Consider the following 19,628-nt stretch of genomic DNA (forward strand, 5'->3'; position numbering starts at 1 on the left):
CGCGCACTCTCGCGAGATCTGTGAGATCACGTGACGGCGTGGGTGCGGCGCGGCTTCACGTGACGGGCGCAGCGGGCCGCTGGGGTCTCTTTCCTGCAGCGGGCGCCACAGTGACTGGGCCTCTTGACCGCGGGACCTGCTGCCCTCCCACCGGCCCCCAGCCCGGCCCCCAGTCCGTCCCCCAGCGCACGCCGTCCGGCAGGCCAACCACCCGATCTCGCCCGGTCCCCGCTCCGGTGGCCCTGGTGCCCATGGCGGCCCTCGGTGGCGCCTGGCGGCAGCCGCTGCTCCTACTGTTATTCGGTGAGCGTCAGGCTTGGAGCAGGGGTCTGCAGGGAGGGGAGGGGCTTCAAGTGGTCTAGGGGCTGCGCTGCGGGCCTCGGTAGTTTGGGAGATCTGCGGGGCGGTTGTTTTCGGGGAGTGGAGAGGACTGCTTGAGGTCCGGGGGATACAGGGTCCGAGAGGTGCGGGCTGGGCTTGGGGACGGCAGGTCTGCGAGTTGTCCCCGCACACGCCAAGGTCCGCGTGGGGTATGATTGGAGCCCGCTGGCCGCTGATTGGGGTATCGAACCCAGTTGCCCAGAAAGGGGGGAGAGAGGATTGAGATTCCCAGCCGAGGGTCCCGTTCTGTCCTCGGGCCACTAAAAGGGCCAGTAAACACGTTTTCTGGTGTGTTAAGTTGAAAATGACTTGGGTGACTTGGTGGTTTCTGGAAGATGTGCTTTGTTTCTTTAACTTACGGGCAAGTTTAGCCACGGACGTCCAGGTGAGGCTGTGCAGCCTGAGACGCCAGGGCCTTCGCGGTCCTGCGGTGCTCCCAGCGGACGACCCACCTGGTGCTTCTTTCTGCGTGGATCTTTACCAGGAGGGAATAGGCCGGCGTGGTGATCCTAGCCTTTTAGAGTTCGTCCTTGGTACTTTAACCTTCGTCTGTTTCTCAGTTTGACCTACAGTGTTTGTTTGTGTGTGTCTGTCACTGTCAATTTAAATTTGTGTTGGAATGACCTAAAGTTATCTTTAGGAGTTTAGGAGGGCCTACAATGGACAAAATGAGAGGTGGGAGTGCCCTAGTGGACAAAATGAGATGTAAGACCAGGCCTGGTCTCTCAATGGCAGTGTGCGTTCCTAGTGAATCCTTGGGAAGAGCTGCTGCCACTGTTCTGTTTGTACTGGTTCCTGTGAGTCAAAATGAGGGACTCCATTAACACGTTGGGAAGCGTCTGGCACTCCACCAGTCCGTCGAATTCATAGAAGCTGTCAGTGAGTGTTCAGTATTTTATTGAATGAGGGATTTTGTTTCACTTGACTCTCTTAATAAGAAAGCGGAATATGGGCTGTCTCTTAAACGGGAATCACTACATAGTTTGACTGTAAGTCTATTTGGAGGCATTCTGTAAGTCTCATCCTACTCCAGAGTTCTTTTTTTGTGACTGAATGGGTTTTGGTTTCACAGTTTTGTTTTGCCTGTTGTGTAAATTAGTTCTTTGAGTTGCAAGAGTAGCCACAAGGGATGACCTTATTCTCGCAGTAAACCTGAAGCCTTGCCCTTTACTGGCTGGTGTAATTAGTTGCAAGAGGAGTTGCTGGAACAAGTTTTGTCCTGTCGGATCGGCTGCATGTTCTTCATTAAAACAGCTCACAAGCATTAGGACTTGAATATTTTGTTTCATGTTCTAAAAACTCACCTTAAAAATGATGAGAAAACTTCCTAACTTCCCTACATTATAATAGTTTGCAGTATTGGACATGTAATTATCTGTTTAGTGCCCATTGCATCATATCTTTTAAGTTTTATAGTCAATTAAAATACAACTTTTAGAAAAGATCTGTTACCTTGAATTTGGGTCCATTTAAAATGTTTATTTTAGTCCACAATTTCACAAAAAACAGCTTTTCTAAAAAATACAACAAACTTATAAATTACTAATTTCTCCTACATTAATGATTAGAAACTACTTACACCTTCTTATGTGTTTGAATACTTGGTAGAAAGCATAGATAAGCATGATCTGAAACTTTTTGATCTTGGTATATAAGATCAAATGTGATAACAGAATGGTGACTCTTTAAAACCAACGAAGTCAACTAGATAGCTTCCTGTTTCCAAAGGAAGAACTCTCACTTAGGAAGTTTTATGCTAATACTAATCTTAGGATTGCTTGTGGGAGTTTGTCAGTTACCCCAGGTTTGCAACCAAATTCTTCTGTAGATTTGAGGTCAAAATGTTTTGGGTCCATAATTTTGAATTTATATTGTTATTTTTATCTCAGACATTATTTCTCCCTCTGGGTCCACAGAACTTGATTACATACTATAGTAGCATATGCTTATACTAGAGCATCAATTCAGCTGAGTTGGGATAATTTTTGCACATTTATTTCCTTTCCCCATATTACAGCCTATGTCGTGCCTCATGCCTAGTAAGTGCCCGATACATGCATGCAGAGATGTCCAGCTTTACAGTAGTGATCCCTGACTAAACGTGCATTAGGTCAGCATTTTGGGAATGTACCTACTTATATCCTGCCTCTAGAGGTTGTGGTTCATTTCAGAAGCGAATGTTTCAAAATTTGAAGCATATCTGCTCGCTCACCAAGTGCTGGAGAGAAGGCAGGGTTTTGCCGTGCCACTCACCCTGCTGCCAGCCCATGCGAGCATGGGAGGGACACGCTCTGAGTCAGCAAACCCGGCTCTATACCGCTCACTAGCTGTGTGACCTTGCGCGAGTAAGTTAACATCTCTTGGCCTTAGTGTGTCTCTGTATCTGTAAAGGAGAATCATAATAGTGTCTACCAGTTAAGATTGTCAGGATAATTTAATTAACTGCAGAGTGCTTGGAGCTGTACCTGGCACATAGCAAGATCATTACAGGTGCTTGCTAAATAAAATACTTACTTGACATTTTGTGTTAGATACTGAGGATTCAGTGATGAACTTGATAGGTGAGGTCAGTGTGGCACTGAATGTTTAAATAATAACAGTTAAAATTATAATCAACACTAATGCCCTGTACTGAATTTCCCACACACAATTGGCTTGTCTGATGCTCTAATGACACTGAAGTGTCAGCGCTCTTTCTTCCATTTCACAGGTGCCTAAACTGAGGGTTTGGTAGTTGCTACTGGCCCAAACTCATGCACCTAGTAAGTAGTAGGGGAGTATGTCATAGAACCAAGATCTCTCATTTTTATGGCAGTCATGTTTCCCATAGCTGCACTTATTTTAGAGAATGGAATTTCTGCAAGTAGGAGTATTTTAAAGGAATAAGTCAAAGTTACTCCTTTTTATGACTGCTGGAGAAGTAGGGGTCGCATCTGAGTGAAGAGCTGCTAGAGATTAGCAGTTGCCAGCAGGTCAGGAAGCCAGCTTTGAGAGGGACACCCTGCAAACAACTGCAGACATTTAAACTAACTTGAGATTGGTCTCCCCCCCCCCCCCGACACACACACCAACTGCCACTATTACAGATTTTTAAAAAAAAATAAATTTCTGATCATTAACATATAGAATCTCTCAGAATTTTATGTTTTAATGCTCTTATAGACATTTTTCTCTTGACCAAAATTGGCTTGTGGGGTAAGTTTCTTGTTTTAATAACTGAACATTTCTTGGTCTGTCTAGAATAAATGTGGGCATCTAATGCTGCTAAAGCTTATTTTGTTTTAGTAATACTTTTGTTTTTCTTTGAAAGCTCAGACCCTCAACATATGTTACTAAATGAAAAAAATTATATGAAAGTTACTTAATGTGGAATGTTTCCTAATGAAGGGCTTTCAGTCAGTAGAAAGTTTTTTAATGATTCAAAGAACTGTTTCGTCAAAGGGAAGCTTGGTAAGAACTGACCCATGTGTGCTCCCGTGGGAGGCAGTGACCTGCTGTACCCGTGTGACTGACCCTCCAGCTGAGGTGCCATGGCCAGGTGAGGGCATCTCAGGCCTGAGGGAGCCTGTTCCCAGGGCAGGCAGTGGCCCACGTACCCAGAGAGTTGGGTCAGTGTCCAGTGTCTCTGGCCTCGGGGCCTGTGCTTTGACACATGCTTTTGCCTTCTGCCTGCCTGCCCCGCTTTTCCCTCTGGTACACTGAGCCATCCTTTCAGACAGCATGCATTTTAAAAACCTTTACTGTGTCAGAAACAAGTTACAGAATAATTTTCTCTAGGTGTTTTTAGTGAAATATTTAGTTTATAGAAAATGCTTTTAGTGTAATCTTGCCCAAGTATTCCAAGAGTGGGTTAAATTTTTTACAAATCAAAACAGACAAAAAATAGCTTAGATTCTCTTGTTTGCCGTAATTGGCTTCATTTTAGTGTAGCAACTTTTCCTTATACACATAAATTTTGATACTACCTTTACCAGAGGCTTATGGGACGGTATGTGAGGTTTCTGGCTGTACTCTTTGCTTTAGGCTTGAGTTGTTGGCTGTAAAGATTTTCTTCTGTGAAAGTCCCAAGGAGACTAAATGTCTCCTTAGTAGACATTTATTAAAATGTCTCTTAGTAGTTTTGACATAATAGTGGTAGACACTGTTATGATTCTCCTTTACAGATACAGAGACAGACTAAGGCAGAGCGATGTTAACTTACTCGCGCAAGGTCACACAGCTAAAAATGAATTGGTTTCATTGGAGACATTTACTTTGCCAGGGACAAGGGTTTTAGAATGAAAAGTTAATTGAGTCTTCTCTGAGTATGCTGTCTTCAGAGTGTGCCCGGGTCTTATTTACACTTAGAGTGATCAGAGCCAGATGTGGAAATGCTTGCTTGGTCAAGGGCGTGCAGGAGCTTGTAGCAGCAGGGAAGCTGGGGAAGGACACATCACTTCTGAACATATGCTGTACACTTCTCTACCGTAGAGATCAGCTTACATTGGCTCCCAAACTGCTTCATATCAGGGTGGTGGGATATGAAGAAGCCAGAGATGGCACGGGCCCTGAGACCTTAAAGAGGAAATACTTAGCAGTGGCAACTCTCAAACTAAAAGGACCTGTGAGGGTTTCACTCTGTCCTGTGCCCCTGGCCTATGGAGGCCCTACCTGGACAGATTGACTGACGTGCTGAGGTCACACAGCCAAATCCAGGTTTAACTGAATTACTGTTTTTTGAGGACCTTTTTGAAGTTGGACAAAAAATCTTAGGTCTTTGAACCCATGACTTCTTGCCACACCAGCAGTCCATGAGTGGTAGAAACAAATCTAACTTGAAATTGCAGTTTAGGTCTACAGTGAAAGATACGATGAATTTCTGGAGGTCAATGTTGAGGTTGAGTTGTGCCTCTAGGACCCCATGGAATCCCCTGAGGAAGGAGTGTGGAGCACCTATGCCCTAGGGTGACCCAGAAATTAATATGTGACTTCCTGATAAGTATTCTGAAGTAAAATCCATTATTGCTATAGTTGAAGACAACAGAAATACCCAAAGTATTTTCAAAAAGCTATTTGGTAATTTTTGTCTTTTCTGGAGTTAGCAGGCCTCGCGCATGGTGCATCAGCAGTGTTTGTGGTGAGAGATGACAGCGGGACAGCTTGTATAATGGCCAACTTCTCTGCTGACTTCTTGACTAATTATGACACCAAGAGTGGTCCTAAGGTAGGAAACCTTCCAGTGAGCATGTGTGTGCAGATGTCTGTGTTCACACACATGAGAGAGAGGATTGTTTAAAATTTTCAAGTAAATGTTTGAAAAATTATCCGACCTTAACGCAATTCTCTTTATATGCATAGCACCTTCTCGGTTCATTAGTATTCTGTGCTGTTTTATATACTGAAGTTGCAGTCATAATTTACAAACCATTTTGTGCTCTGCCTTCACTTTTACTATGATCATTTTTTTCAGTTTTCTTTATGATTATTTTTTGTAATACTTCATTATGTTAATCTTCCTAATTTGTTAAACCATCCCTCTATTAGTAAAGTGTTTTTATATTCTTTTTCATGCTCAGTGTATAGCTCTGTGAATACAGTTTTGTTGATCTGTTAAATTTGCTTTACACAAACTGTTACGCTCCAAGAATTGTGTATAAATAGTTGGTGTGCAATGCTGTAAGCACTGTACTAGTTTGATTAAAATGTCTCTTAGTGGTTTTGTTAAAACAGCTCTGTACTTTTATGGGATGAATAAGGCTTTTGCAGTTCCTAGATTTTTTTTTTTTTTTTAAGATTGTATTTATATTTAGAGAGTGGGGAAGGAAAAGAAAGGAAGATTGATGTGAGGGAAACATCGATCAGTTGCCTCTTACACATTCCCAACCGTGGACCTGGCACGCAACTCAAGCATGCGCCCTGACTAGGAATCGAACTGGCAGCCTTTCAGTTCGCAGGCCAGCATTCAGCCCACTGAGCCACACCCACCAGGGCATGTTTCCTAGATTTTTAACAAATAAGCAGCATTTGTTTGTATTTGGCTTTTTTTTCCATCAGTTAGCTATTTTATTTAACATGTATTCTTTTAACTGTATCTCTAATTCAAGTTTTATTTTCATTTTCTTTTGGAAACCAGCATTTTTCTTTATCTGTATTTCGATAGCACCATATCTTTTTACTCCCACTCAGAGGGCAATAGTGGGGCCCAGGATTGCTGGGAAGATCAGCAGTTTTTTAGAGCACTCTGGACTTTGTGCCAGCTGCTTGGCCTCGTTAATTCATTTGTACTGGTTTGGGTACAAATGTGGTCTCTGTCAAAATAGAAGAAAACTGGGAAGGTTTTGTTTTCTAGAAATGTCTCAAATTCTAAAGGCTTGTTCAGACACCTTTTATTTTCATTTCTATTCACTTTTTTTGTGCTTGGATTTTTAAAATATTGATTTGTTATATCTTGTTACACAAATGGGATCATCCGTGTGCCGTTATGTGTCTTAATATTTCACAGAGCATGTCTTTCTCACCTCACGTAGTGTTGTCTTTTTCTTAGGACAACATTAGTACACTGCTTAACCATCGTTCTTTAGTCAGTCCTGTTAATTTTGATGGACATTAGGTTGTTTTCTAGTTGTTTCTTTTGCATGTAATAGTAAATTTAAACAGTTTTGTGTAAACACCTTTTCTTTGTTTGATGAGACATTCTTTAGCCCTGGCTGGTGTGGCTCAGTTGATTGAGTGCCAAGCTGTGGACCAAACGATAGCTGGCTGATTCCCAGCCAGGGCCCCTGCCTGGGTTGCGGGCCAGGTCCCTATTTGGGGGCGTGCGAGAGACAGCCAATCGATGTTTCAAACGCTCCCTCTCTTTTCTCCCTCCTTTCCCCTCTCTCTAAAAATAAATAAATGAAATCTTAGAGACGTAAGTCTTTGAACAAATAGTTCTATAGCAAACAAGTTGTAATAGCCTTTTCAAATAAAAATACGCACATTATCCTAATTCCAGTATGAATTATTTGAGTTTACCAAGATAACTGCAGTTTTAATTGTTCTGTTGCAAATTAAAATTATATTAATGAAGAAGAATTTGTAATTATATGAAAAATTCAGTTAATTTTGTTTTACACTTGAATTACTCTTCTATTACTGACATGTAATGCTCACTTTCTTTGTGTTTTTTGTTTGTATTAAAAGTACCTTAACAGTGACATCTGAGATGGAACTGAGGAACTAAGTTTATGTCAGGCTTACAAAAGATCTTTAGTGTTTCTGAATTCCTTTACAACCTACATTCTAATTGGGTTCTATTGCCATTGTGTTTGTTCTAGAATGCGACCTTCAGCCTGCCACTTAATGCAAAAGTATTAAATAGCAGCTCCTGTGGTAAAGAGAATGCTTCTAACCCCAGTCTCATGATTGCTTTTGGAAAAGGACATAAACTGACCCTCAGTTTCACAAGAAATGCAACACGTTACAGTGTCCAAATGATGAGTTTTGTTTATAACTTGTCAGACACAGAAATTTTCCCCAATGCAAGCTCTAAGGGTAAGAACAAAAATTGACCAGTTATGAAGAAAATTGGGTTGGGGTTGTCTGGAATTACTTTTAACTAAGTACTTCTGGGTATTTAAATTTCAATTCTTTTTAAATATAGACATCAAGACGGCAGACTCCATGACTGACATCATGGCAGACATAAATAAAAAATACATATGTGTGAGCAGCAACCAGATCCACATGAATAATGTTACTGTCACGTTCAGTAACACCATTATCCAGGCATACCTTTCAAACGACAGCTTCAGCAAAGAAGGTAAGACACTGCCCTTGGTCCTGATGCCGTTAGTCTGACTCTGCTGAATGCAGAAGCAGCTTTGTGCCCTCGTGCCTGAGGGAGTTGTGTATGGACGAGCATCTGTATAGCCGGGGACAGAGCAGGCGAGCATCTGTGTTAGGAAAGCTGTCCACCAAATCATTTCTTTTCTCTTTAAAGATGACCTCTTTAAATTAGGATGGGAAAATAATTGATCAAAAAAAGGTAAAAAAGGAAAGCAATTGAAACTTTCTCTGGGTCTTCCTTTGTTAGAGCTAACAGTGTCCAGGTTCACAGGATCTCTTCCGATTCAAGCCAGTGTCTTTCCAAAGAGACCGAGTCTTACTTCGGTCCAGCTCAGGTAGACCCAGGGGCAGGTGGTGGAAGGACCAGGAGTGCCTTTCTGGCGATCATGGCACCACCCTCCCACCCCGCAGGCGCACTTGCCTGTGCAGGTCCATGGTTTTGACTAAGGCAGTCAACCTCCCATTTCCTTCATTTGTAAAATAAGGATAATAACCTGTCTTAGAAGGGTGTTAGGATTAAAAAGGAAATTTATGCAAAGTGCTTATTTCAGTGCCTGGTACAGAGTAACTGATAAATAGGGCTGTCATTTTACTATGACATTAGCAAATTCTGTTCCCCAAATTCCCTCAGTCAACTCACACTATTTGTCATTTTCCTGAGGGTTAAGGAGTTGATTGCCTTGGGGAAGTTGTCTCCACCTGCTGGAGGGTATATTAAGGACAGCATCTTCTAGTCTTTCTATTGAATTTATTGGGGTGACACTGGGTAATAAAATTACATAGGTTTCAGGTGTAAATTCTACAGTACATCGTGTGTATTGTATCGTGTGTTCACCACCCGAGTCAAGTCTCCTGCCATCACCATTTATTCCCCTGTACCCTCTTCTCCCTCCCCACCACCTCCCCTTTCCTGCTGGTAATAATCATACTGTTGTCTGTGAGGTTTGTTTTGTTTTTTGCTTAGTCCCTTACCTTTTTTACCCCACCCCCCCCAACCTCCTAGTCTTTACACTTGCCGCTACCAATGGGCTTTTGATGAGCATTGTTCCCGGGCGGTCTTGCCTGAAGGCTCAGAGTGACTGCTGGAAAGTCGCTCATGCGGCCATCCCCAGAGCCAGTCCCAGAGCCAGTCGGCAGGACGAACCTGTCAGCCCTCTGTGCCGCCTGTGACAGCCCTCAGAGATGTGGGTGCTCCAGCAGGGCTGGCAGAGTGGCCTGGTCCATCCTGCCTCTGGTTTCTGTGCAGCCAGTAGACTAAGAATGGCTTTTTATGCTTATAAATTGAAGGTTTAAAAAAACGCAGGGAGCATTTCATGACATGTGCAAATTCTCTGGAATTCAGGTTTCAGTGCCCATAACTAAAGTGTTATTGGAACACAGCCATCCGTGGTCATTCACTCACCTATTTCTGTGGCTGCTTTCATATTCTGGTGGCAGATCTGAGTTGGGAGAGACACCCAACAGCCACAGAGTCTAAAATGTTTAGTTTCTGGCCCTTTATAAAGAAAATTAGATGACTCCTGATGTAATGGGAAGAGTGTGTGACAGAGCTAGGACTAAAAGTAACCACGTGTAACTGGGAGAAATACAACTAGTAGCAAATGTGTGGAGCTTAAAGGTGGAGGTCAGCTTGAGCCAGAGGAGCAGGGGATTCTGGAGGAAAAGGGCTCAAGTTTTCCACGGTGCAGCCTCTTCTCAAACTGACTCTGGAGGGCTGGGGAGTGTGCATCTTCCCCGGGAAGGGTTGGTGGAACGGAAAGACTTTCTCTCTCAGGCTGGTGGGACCAGTATTTGAGGGCAGCAGGTCCAGGTATGCACATACTCTAACATACACCTGCACCAGCATATAAAAGGTGACTTGTTTAATTGGCTAACCTAGAGGGGGTTGTTTAGATCAACGGGCTAAATACTTCAAGTTGTTTGTATTCACAATTACAAATCTCCTGACTACCTGGGTTTCATGACTTAGCCGAATGCATCTGGGATTGCATCAATCTTCTGGCTCAGGTCTTAAAAGCAGAGGGATAAAGCAAAAACTGTCAAAAGGTCTTAGGAAATGATAGCATCTCTGGGTTGCCGGCTCAGTGCACTGACCTCACCGTAACTGGGCCTGAATGTGGTCGTTTGTAAGTACAGCTCCTCACCTTTACAACTTGTTCTCTTTTGTTTTGAAGGCATCTGAACACAGATAACCAGGCATCCCCTGTCTGGCTCCCCAGTGCGGTGCTTTGGAAGTGAGGTGCCATGCCGTTGGCTTCATGAGGGCGCTGGAGCCCTGTAACAGGGCTCCCACCTCTAGTCTAAAAACAGGTGTGACAGTAGGGAGACTAATTTTGTTTTTAGGTTAATTAGTTTTTTTAAAAAGCCTTTATTTTTAAATAGGCAGTTTCAGGCTCAGAGTGACTGTTGGAGAATCACTAATGTGCGCCATCCCCAGAGCCAGTCGGCAGGATGAACCTGTCAGCCCTCTGTGCCGCCCTCAGAGAGTTAGATTCCCCACGGATCCCCTGTCCCCGCACATGCACATTCTCCCTGCTGGCAACATCCTGCATTTTAATGACTTTTCTAATGGAGGACACATGCACGTGATTCCAAGTAGAGAAGGTAGAGATGTGAAGCTGTCCAGAGACCTGAACCCCAGCCAATGGCCCCTTCCCCAGAGGCATGCTTATGTCCTGCATAGGGTTAACCTCGGGCTTTGACCTTCCAGCCTGGGAGTCCTTGGAGGTTTGGAGCTCATGGGCACCGGCGACTGTTCCATCAAGTTGCTGGTCAGAAGTTTGGTCGCTGAGCTCACCCCAACTTGTGGGATGGCTCTAAGACACCGTACCGAACTCCGCATGTTTCGTGGTTGTCCCACGTCATCAAGGTGTAGTTCAGTTTGTTAAGTCCACCTGTGCCAATATGGAGATACTTTAGAAAGGTTATCTTGATTCTGTTTCAAAGACACTGGAGCATTCCCTTAGTAAATTCTGGGAAGAGGAGGGTTAAGAAGCATCCTAACGTTACACGGAATAGCCTGTAGAAGTTGACGTTTCCTTCTCTCGTAGACTGGGAATGCTGGGTGAAGTCACAAGCATATCCATACTCTTCACTGAAAAGGAAGGTGTCCGTGTGGGGCTTGTGGAAGTCATCTCACCATCAAGTCACATTAATCTAGTGCTAAGAAACAAAGTCAGAAAGAAAGAAAGAAAGCGAAACACCCCTACCTGGCAGGGGCCTTTTTAAGACTGTTGCACACACTTACGCCTCTTTCGTTGAGAACTCCTCACGCAGCTGTGGTTTCGTGATTGACACGCTGTTTTGTGGGGTTTGGTCCACCAGTGGCTTGGGTCCTAGGGCCTGGCAGGCGGCTGCTCGGGGGGAGGTGCTGCGGAGAGGTAGAGGCCTCTGGATCTCAAATACGGGTTAACTCTCCATAAGGAAGGACTTTGACTATATAACAATATAGTGATTGATGACATGATGAGTCCTTTTTTAAAAAGTTTTCCAGTTGATGTACAATACTGTATTTTAGGTGCGCACCATAGTGATTAGACATTTAATATCCTTATGAAGTTGATCTGAATTGTTTTTAAAGATCAACTGCTAGCATGTTCCATAGTTACTCATCTTGTCCTGAATCTGCCCCAGAGTCTGTCCCTTGGGGAGCCTAGCCAGGTGGCACGTCACCACATCGCTTTTTGTCTGTTCTTGGTGTCTTATTGGGTATTTTTTGTTTGTTTGCAGTGATTAGTATTTCACAATGAAAAGAACCAGTATTTTCCCTAGAAGTGGGAGATTTCACATAACTGATCCTATATACTATCATGACAGCATAAATCACTTAAAAATACTTGATTTCTATTAAAATTGAACCATTTCTTTTTTTTTTTTAATCTCCTTATGTGCCAGTTTCATTTCTTTGATTCTTAAGTACTTTATAAATATTTTTCTTATCAACTAAATTGAAAGCTGCTTCAGGGAAAAGATCCCATATCGAATATATGAAGTATATTTTTATATCCCTCTACCCTGTTCTACTCATGAATCCTTAATAAGTTGTTGAATTGATATATTTGCAATAAGTCAGTAAATTTTTGGCCATAAAAACCTGTTCAAAGTGTTTGATGAACTGCAGGTCCAGGATATTAGAGTAGGCGTCTGTGGTCTTACCTCACAGAAGTATAATTGCCTCCACCAGAAAGCCCTTCTTCATTTTGCCTTTTACGTGTGTATCGTCTTACCTAAGAAAACTCAGGGATTTACAGATTGTATTTTAAAAGGAAATCAATAACCAAGGCTGCGCTGACTGACTTAATCAATTTTGTCGATGAGGGTAAGTTCTGAAAAAAACAGATATCTTCTTTCCTGAAGGTCTGTGAAAGTAGGGTAGATGATTATCATTCTGGAATGGTCTGAGTGTAGCTCTGCCTGGAGGAACCAGGCGAGCGAGCCTCACCGTTCATTAGAATTGGATTTCAGGACCCAGGCCCATGCTGGGTTAGTAGGTTTGGGGTGAGGCCCCTCCAGGCATCTGATTTTAATGGCTCACTAGAGGATTTGGATTTATTCATCTTTTTATCTTTTAGATTTGATATATGGGTACTTGTCAACTCTTTTGTGACCCATTAGAAGTTATATATAGAAATAACTTTTAAACAGTTCATAAATTTCACTTCCTACCCAATTTGTCAGTATTTCTTTTTCATTCCTTAGGAACCAGGGTTTTGCTCCTAGTCTAAATTGAAGAAATTGATGCCAAAGCATCTCTTTCTATTTGAGACTCCTTAATTGCAACATTTCAGGTTTATTTGAATATCTGCTGCTGCCTAGAGATCATTTGGGGCCTTCAGGGAATATAAGCTTTAGAAAATTTTAAGAAGAGCAACTGGGAGGACACAGAGCCCTGCACCCTCCTCTCCCATTATTTCCTTTGTGGGAAAACCGAGGGTGGCCCTGGAGAACCTTTGGGTCTCCTTCTGGTCTTTCCACAGGCCTTCCCACAGGCGGCACTGAATATACTTCAGGGCATTTTATTCATGATTGCCTCCTTGTGGATTATGAGCGTTCTACAGGAGGAACTGTGGTATTTGATTTAGAGAGTTGACTTTGCATTCATAAATCAGATAGAAAGAAGAGGACATTTTATTCAAACAGATTTCTAAAGTCCTGAATTTCTCTGACTAGATAGTAGACCTAACCTTATTCATGTTTCCAAGTTGATATTTTGTAGCCCACTCTATGGAAACAATGACTGTCAAATTAGTATAGGTAACCGCCCTCCCCCACCCCCCGCCGTGTGTGTTGTATGGCCACCTAGTTCAGAATTTGGAGACTGGCCTGCCCTCTTTTGTTTTGATGTGGTTTTAATTATATTGTGTTCTGCAGCAGTTTTTAAAGTAATGATGAAGCTGTTTTTAAAAGTGCAACCAAAAATGTTAGCCTGTAGCTTAGCTCAGGGTAAGAGGCTGGCAGTGCTGGCCAGCACACCCCACGTTGGAACATCTCCCTGCCATGACTAGCCCTGGTTTAAATCTATTTCTGAGGGTGTTTTACCCTGTATTTATCCTCCATCTAGAAAAGCATTTTTCTCTACAAGATAAAATCATGAGAAGGCATCCTGGGTGAATCAAACTTTCCAGAGAGATTGTTTAATTTTCCCTGTGTTAGTTTTGTGAGTTGAAGTTTCTCATCTCTTCTCCTCTTAAGTTGTGGGACGTGGAGGTAGAATGGGCAACTGAAAAAATTACATGGAGGTTTCGTTTTAGCTTAGAGTAAATGGAAATAGGTGGGGGGTAAAGTTACACAAACCTCTGCCCGGCTCCCCACACTGAATATTTGAGCCAGCTTCTCTTGGCTCAGCCTAGCAAAATTGTGGAAAGGGTTGGAATTGGATGGAGATTATATGAATAGTATTTTAAACTTCTTGATAGTCCACAGAAACAAGGTGGTCAAAAGAACCTAATTTTGGAGTTGGTGGTATTTTAGAAGCACTTCATATCTCGGTTTTTTAAAATGTTAAGTAATCTGTAACCTCCATAGAAGGCACTTACTCCTGTAGAAAAATTTTTTTCTACTTCAGGTTCCATCTGCCTTGATTTTGGATATAAGTTTTTGTTATAAACAGTCATTGTGGGTCACATTCTGAGGGATGGAATCACATTCAAAATCCTCAGCGAGGCCTCTCCCCACAGACACCACCCCCCAAAATCTGACCTCTCCTGGTCAGCCCTGAGTCCGCCTGCTGTGGCCTGTCTGCACTCCAGCCTCCCTCACATCCTGGATTGTTGTCTCCTGTTTTGGGGGTTTTGCTCTCACACTTAATGGGCCTTCTGCCTACCTGTAAATGCCTGCTGGTCCCCTCACCAGCCAGCCCCAAATAAAAACGTACAGCAGCTGACCAGCCCTGCGCACCCGAGTCCCAGCTCTGATCTCAGGTCTTGGCCTGCAGGGGCCGCCCAACACCCACCCTTCCAAGGGCCCCCTCTGACACTCTCCCACGGGCCCTGTGCTGATGGCACTAGGTTTGTGGCGGGGCGTGTGTCTGGTGTCAGTCTATCCCTGAGCCTGTGAGCGCCGGTCCTCTCTGCTGTTGTTACTGTGACCATATCTAGCACCACGCAATTAATTGCTCAGAGAGCATTTATGTGAATTGTCGACATTTCAGTAGTGTGTGGCTGACTGTCCCAGTAGCATGTGACAGTTACGGTTTTCTTCTTGACCTCACAGTAGAAAGGGAAGGTTTGTCGTGCAGGAGAGGGTAGATCTGGGAACATGGGGTTGCCCCGAGGTGAAATGGAAGTGTTCAGTGAGAATGGTCATGCAACAGCAGGTGTGAAGACAGGTGGACTGGACACTGCCATCCTCCTCAGCCAGCTCTTGGGACATTAGTGTCTGCCTGCCTGTACTAATTTACTACTATTCTGCAGGGTGGGCCTGTTTGAGAACGTGTGCTGGGGTCTTCCGTGAGCTCAGGGAGACAGCTGGAGCTCAGGGTTGCTGTGGCTCCTGTTGGCTCTACGGAACCAGAACTTTGCCTTTCTTTTTGTGAACAGTATAATCAGTTCTTCCTTGTCCTTCTAGAGACACGCTGTAAGCAAGATGAAACTCCCAAGACAACTCCTCACCCCTCACCACCCCCTACCCACACGTCACCACCTCACCCCTCGCCACCCCCTACCCACCCATCACCTCCTCACCCTTCGCCTTCCCCCGTGCCTGAGAGCCCTTCTGTACACAACTACAACGTGAGCGGCACCAACGGAACCTGTCTGCTGGCCAGGATGGGGCTGCAGCTGAACGTCACCTATGAGAAGGACAACATGGTAGGCTTAGTTCTGAGGAGCCCCCTTTCTCTTTGTGCACTGGTGTGTTGGTGCACTTGGACTATTGGTGCATGAGTGTCAGAATTCAGTGTTTGAACGGCTTTTAGAATATAAATCCGAGAGAGCAAGTCAGTGTGCCTGTGTCTCTAGTCAGCTTATTGACACACGGCCGTACACACCTTTACACACTGGCTGCTTTCTTCTGTAACAGCAGAATTGAGTCTTCATGGCGGAGACTGCTGTGTGGTCCACAAAAGCCTGAAATGTGTGGTGTTTGGCTCTGCAGAACAAGTTTGTTGTCCCCTGAGAGAATGTTAAATTTTGCTTAAACTCTTAACTACTCAAAAATTTAAATTTTTTTTTATCCTTTACCTTTGAAATATTATTTCTCCCTAATGATGGCAAAGTCTGTGGGGCTGTGACAAGTAACTTGCTTGTGATGAAGGTAAAGTGTGTCACCTTTAGGAGACATGGCGAGAGAGAGAAGGGTGCTGAGATCTACTGCACCTTTCCCTCGGATACATGCCATTCTGAAAACAATCAGAAGTAGCACTGAAATCTCCACTAGTGTAAACTTCCGGTGTTTAGGTTTTGGTTAAAATGACTATAGTCTTGAGGTTAGTGTTTTGAAGATCACTTGTATTTTTTTCAGGAACAGAGGACCCAGGGCATGAGATGGAATGGTAACTTGTTTGTTTTTCTTACATAGACTGTGACAGGACTATTCAATGTCAACCCAAACAAGACCCATGTCAGTGGGAGCTGCACACCCCAGCTGGTGACCCTGGAGCTCCACAGTGAGGGCATTAAGTCCCTGCTCTTCCACTTTGGAATGGTGAGGGTCCATGTTCCTTTGTCACTGGGGGGGCTTTGTTGTTAGACTTGCCTGGCACCTTAGCATGCAGTTTGCTGTGGTTTTCTTTATCCTGTGTTTTCTCACACACTTGGTGCCTCATACCTACGCTGAGCACACCACGTCCAAGCCAGAATGAAAATCGAACATAGGCCCTGGAGCCCAGAGCTCTGCCTTTGGAAGGAGGAGCCTTTTCTCTGCCTTCCCTTCTTTGTCAGTCTTTTTGGATCCTCAGATCCCCCTTCCCTTTTTTTGTTTACAAAGGGGCCTTCAGTTACTTGTTCATCAGATTGTAGGGAGTGCCTGCTGTGTGCCCAAGAGCTACTGTTAATACCAGTGCAGAGAGTCTCTTTGGCTGCAGAGAGGGATGGAGCAGCTTGAGGGTACTCAGTTCGGCCTCCCCTGCTCCTTTTCTGAGAAGCAGCATTGCAACGTTCTGTACCTTTTTTTCTTTATACCTGCCTGGGAAGAGCTGTACATAAATTAAAATAATAAGGGAAAAATAAAAATGAACCTCATAAGTATTTGTAATACACTATGCTGGTGAACTATTTAACAGTTGGGTTTCTCATAATAAAGCTTAATTTTCCTGAAGTTTAATATTTTAAAAAAGTTCAGTAAACTTTTGGGGAAAGTTTACCTTTTTGGAATAAGGCTCCTTCAAATTTTTAGAGAAAAAACTGATTCTGTAAAAAGACCTGGAAGGAACTAATCGAAAATAGTGTTCTTGAGATTCATACGATGGCTTTTACAGACAAGATACATTCAAAAGCTAGAAATAATGGGAAATAGAATTTATTACCCAAGTTTGCAGTGAACATGTCAATCTACTGACTGGTTAAGGATTATCATCTTCTCTTTAAGAATGCAAGTTCTAGCCGGTATTTCCTGCAAGGAATTGAGTTGGACATGAACCTTCCCGATACCAAAGGTAAGATCCACACAATTCACCTGCCCGTCCAGGTGTCTCGGAGCGCTAATTCTCACATGCCTTTTCAGGCCTCACCTTTAAGGCCAGCAACAACTCACTGAGAGAGCTTCAGGCCACGATGGGGAATTCCTACAAGTGTAACGCGGAGGAGCACATTTGGGTCACAAAGGCCTTTTCTGTCAACGTCTTTGAAGTGTGGGTCCAGGCTTTCCAGGTAGAAGGCAATAAGTTTGGATCTGGTGAGTACCATTGAAGGCAGCATTTCAGAGCCTGAGTGGGCTTCAACAGGCCTTGATTCTGTTTAGATAATTAAGAGCTTCGTTAACAGCTTGTGTTGCAGGGGGAGGTTGGGGACGAGGGTTCCCTTTTCCTGTCTAAGAGTTTTAGAGCAAATTCCTCTTCCTGTATTACCTTGCTTTCAAAATGCCCAGCACGTCTTAGGTGTAAGCACATCACCATTTGAGCAAACAAAGGATGTTGTTTTAAGAAATAGTGTGGCTCTTCCCCTGGTGAAATTGGGATATAAAAATGCTATCTGTCTGGTGACTTCAGTGTCCATCAGAGCCCAGGCGCCTTGGACTGCACACTGACCATGATCTCCATGGTCACGCAGAATGTCCCGCCCTTGTAGAAGCTTCCCCAAGTGATAGTTGATTGGAAGTGGAGCCACCCTCCCTGGTACAATCTTCCCCCACTGGGCAGTGGGGTGGGCAGAGGTGGCAAGGAGGGAGAGGCCTCTTTGTAAGGTACGCATGCCCACTCGTGCATGGTCTGTACCTGTTTGTCTCCTCAGTGGAAGAGTGTCAGCTGGATGAGAATAACATGCTGATCCCCATCGCCGTGGGTGGTGCCCTGGCAGGACTGGTCCTCGTCGTCCTCATCGCCTACCTCATCGGCAGGAAGAGGAGCCATGCCGGCTACCAGACGATTTAGCACAGCCACAGACCAGCGGGAGCTGCAGGGCCGCGGTTCATTTCCCTGAGCTTAGATTGATGTTGAGAGAGGCACACTTTATTGCAAACTGATTTTCAGATCTGCTTTATCCAATGTGAAGTTCATCTTGCAACATTTACTATGCACAAAAGAGTAACTATTGCAATGACGGTGTTAATTTTGCTAATGGGGTTAAATATTTTGCTAACTGGTTAAATGTTAATATTTACCAAAGTAGAACTTGGAGGCGGGGGGGAGGGTAAGAGTGCTTTTCTGAACGGGCACTGGCTCCACTATCATTTGGCTTTTTAAGGTTCTGGTGTTTGGTCTCTTTATTCTTGACTCAGATGTAAGTCTTACAAAGGGAGGTTCTCTGGTCTTAACACTTAAAACTGATGAAGGCTGGCTAACTGTTAGACTGACAGCATTAATGCATTAGTAGAGAAACTTTTAAAACAGGAGTACTTCTAAAGATGAAACTCTGGCAGGCTTAAATTAAGCTTTAGAAGCTGGGACAGGCCTGGCCGCACAGGCCGCAGAGCTGCACACACGTGAGCAAGTGTTGAAGCGGTTGGTCTTTCCATGCTCTGCCACTCAAGAGCTGGCACTTTTTTAAATAGAAAAAGGGGTGTTGTTTTTATTTACTTTTTTTTTTTTTTTTTTTTGTAAAGTGATTTTCAGTCTTCTGTTTGAGGTTCAGGGTGATCCTGTGTCTGGACTTGTGTACAATAATCAGTTTCACTCTCTGATTTATCCGCTTGCAGCTCAGGTGGGCTGTGCACTGAGGATCCCTTCATGTAACGCATTGCTGTAACAATGCTAATAAAATGTCTCTTTCTTTCTCTGTCTGGACCCTGTGCTTTTGTCAGCTCTTGGAACAAACAGTGGACAGTAGTGTGTAAGCTGGGGTGGTGTGGGTGCTGATAACAACTGCAAGCGGGGAAGCCCCCCAAGACACCCTGCTTCTAGGAGAGCAGATGTGTAGCCAGTCTGCTGGGTGGCGGAGTGAGAACAGGTTGTACCTTAAGGTCAGTCTTCAGTTGTGACAACACAGCCATGAGAATGAGGAGGGGTGGCCGGGCAGTCCGTGGGCTCCCTCGCCGCACTGTTCGGAGCCCTGTGGCCCTGGAGACAAGATTGCCCCTTTGAAGATGGACCCTTGTCTGGTCTTCCAGGACGGTGGCAGCAGGAGACGCTGCCGGCTGTGCTAGGAGCTTCCAGAGCAGGAGCTCGAGCCTGCAGTTGATTTGGTCTTGACTTTTTAAGCAAAGACATGCACCTTGATGGCTAAGGCTGAGGGCAGCTTCCCTGCCGGGTGACAGACTGGGGTATCCCTGGCGGCCACCTGCAGGCCTGCACCTCAGAATCAGCTGTCCACGTGGATAGGGGATTGGCTTCTGTAGAGCTTGAATCCCTG

At 44.3% G+C, this 19,628-nt stretch overlaps 1 protein-coding gene across 2 annotated transcripts; it reads left to right on the plus strand.

The window, feature by feature from the left end:
• Window positions 1-75: 75 nt before the first annotated feature.
• Window positions 76-18,855, plus strand: LAMP1 (lysosomal associated membrane protein 1). 2 transcript variants are annotated; one of them, XM_054565884.1, is made up of 9 exons: window positions 76-303; window positions 5,463-5,584; window positions 7,677-7,893; window positions 8,003-8,161; window positions 15,253-15,494; window positions 16,204-16,329; window positions 17,212-17,278; window positions 17,347-17,517; window positions 18,072-18,855. In XM_054565884.1, the coding sequence occupies exons 1-9, from the start codon at window positions 252-254 to the stop codon at window positions 18,209-18,211; spliced, it is 1,296 nt and encodes a 431-aa protein (XP_054421859.1). In that variant the 5' UTR covers window positions 76-251; the 3' UTR covers window positions 18,212-18,855. The 2 variants fall into 2 exon arrangements, with proteins under 2 accessions (XP_054421859.1, XP_054421860.1); XM_054565885.1 differs by having other exon boundaries at window positions 5,466-5,584.
• The last annotated feature ends 773 nt before the right edge of the window (window positions 18,856-19,628 follow it).

Source organism: Pteronotus mesoamericanus, unplaced genomic scaffold, assembly GCF_021234165.1.
Source record: "Pteronotus mesoamericanus isolate MK-2021 breed Mesoamerican mustached bat unplaced genomic scaffold, CSHL_Meso_final contig_169, whole genome shotgun sequence".
Taxonomy (NCBI): Eukaryota; Metazoa; Chordata; class Mammalia; order Chiroptera; family Mormoopidae; genus Pteronotus; species Pteronotus mesoamericanus.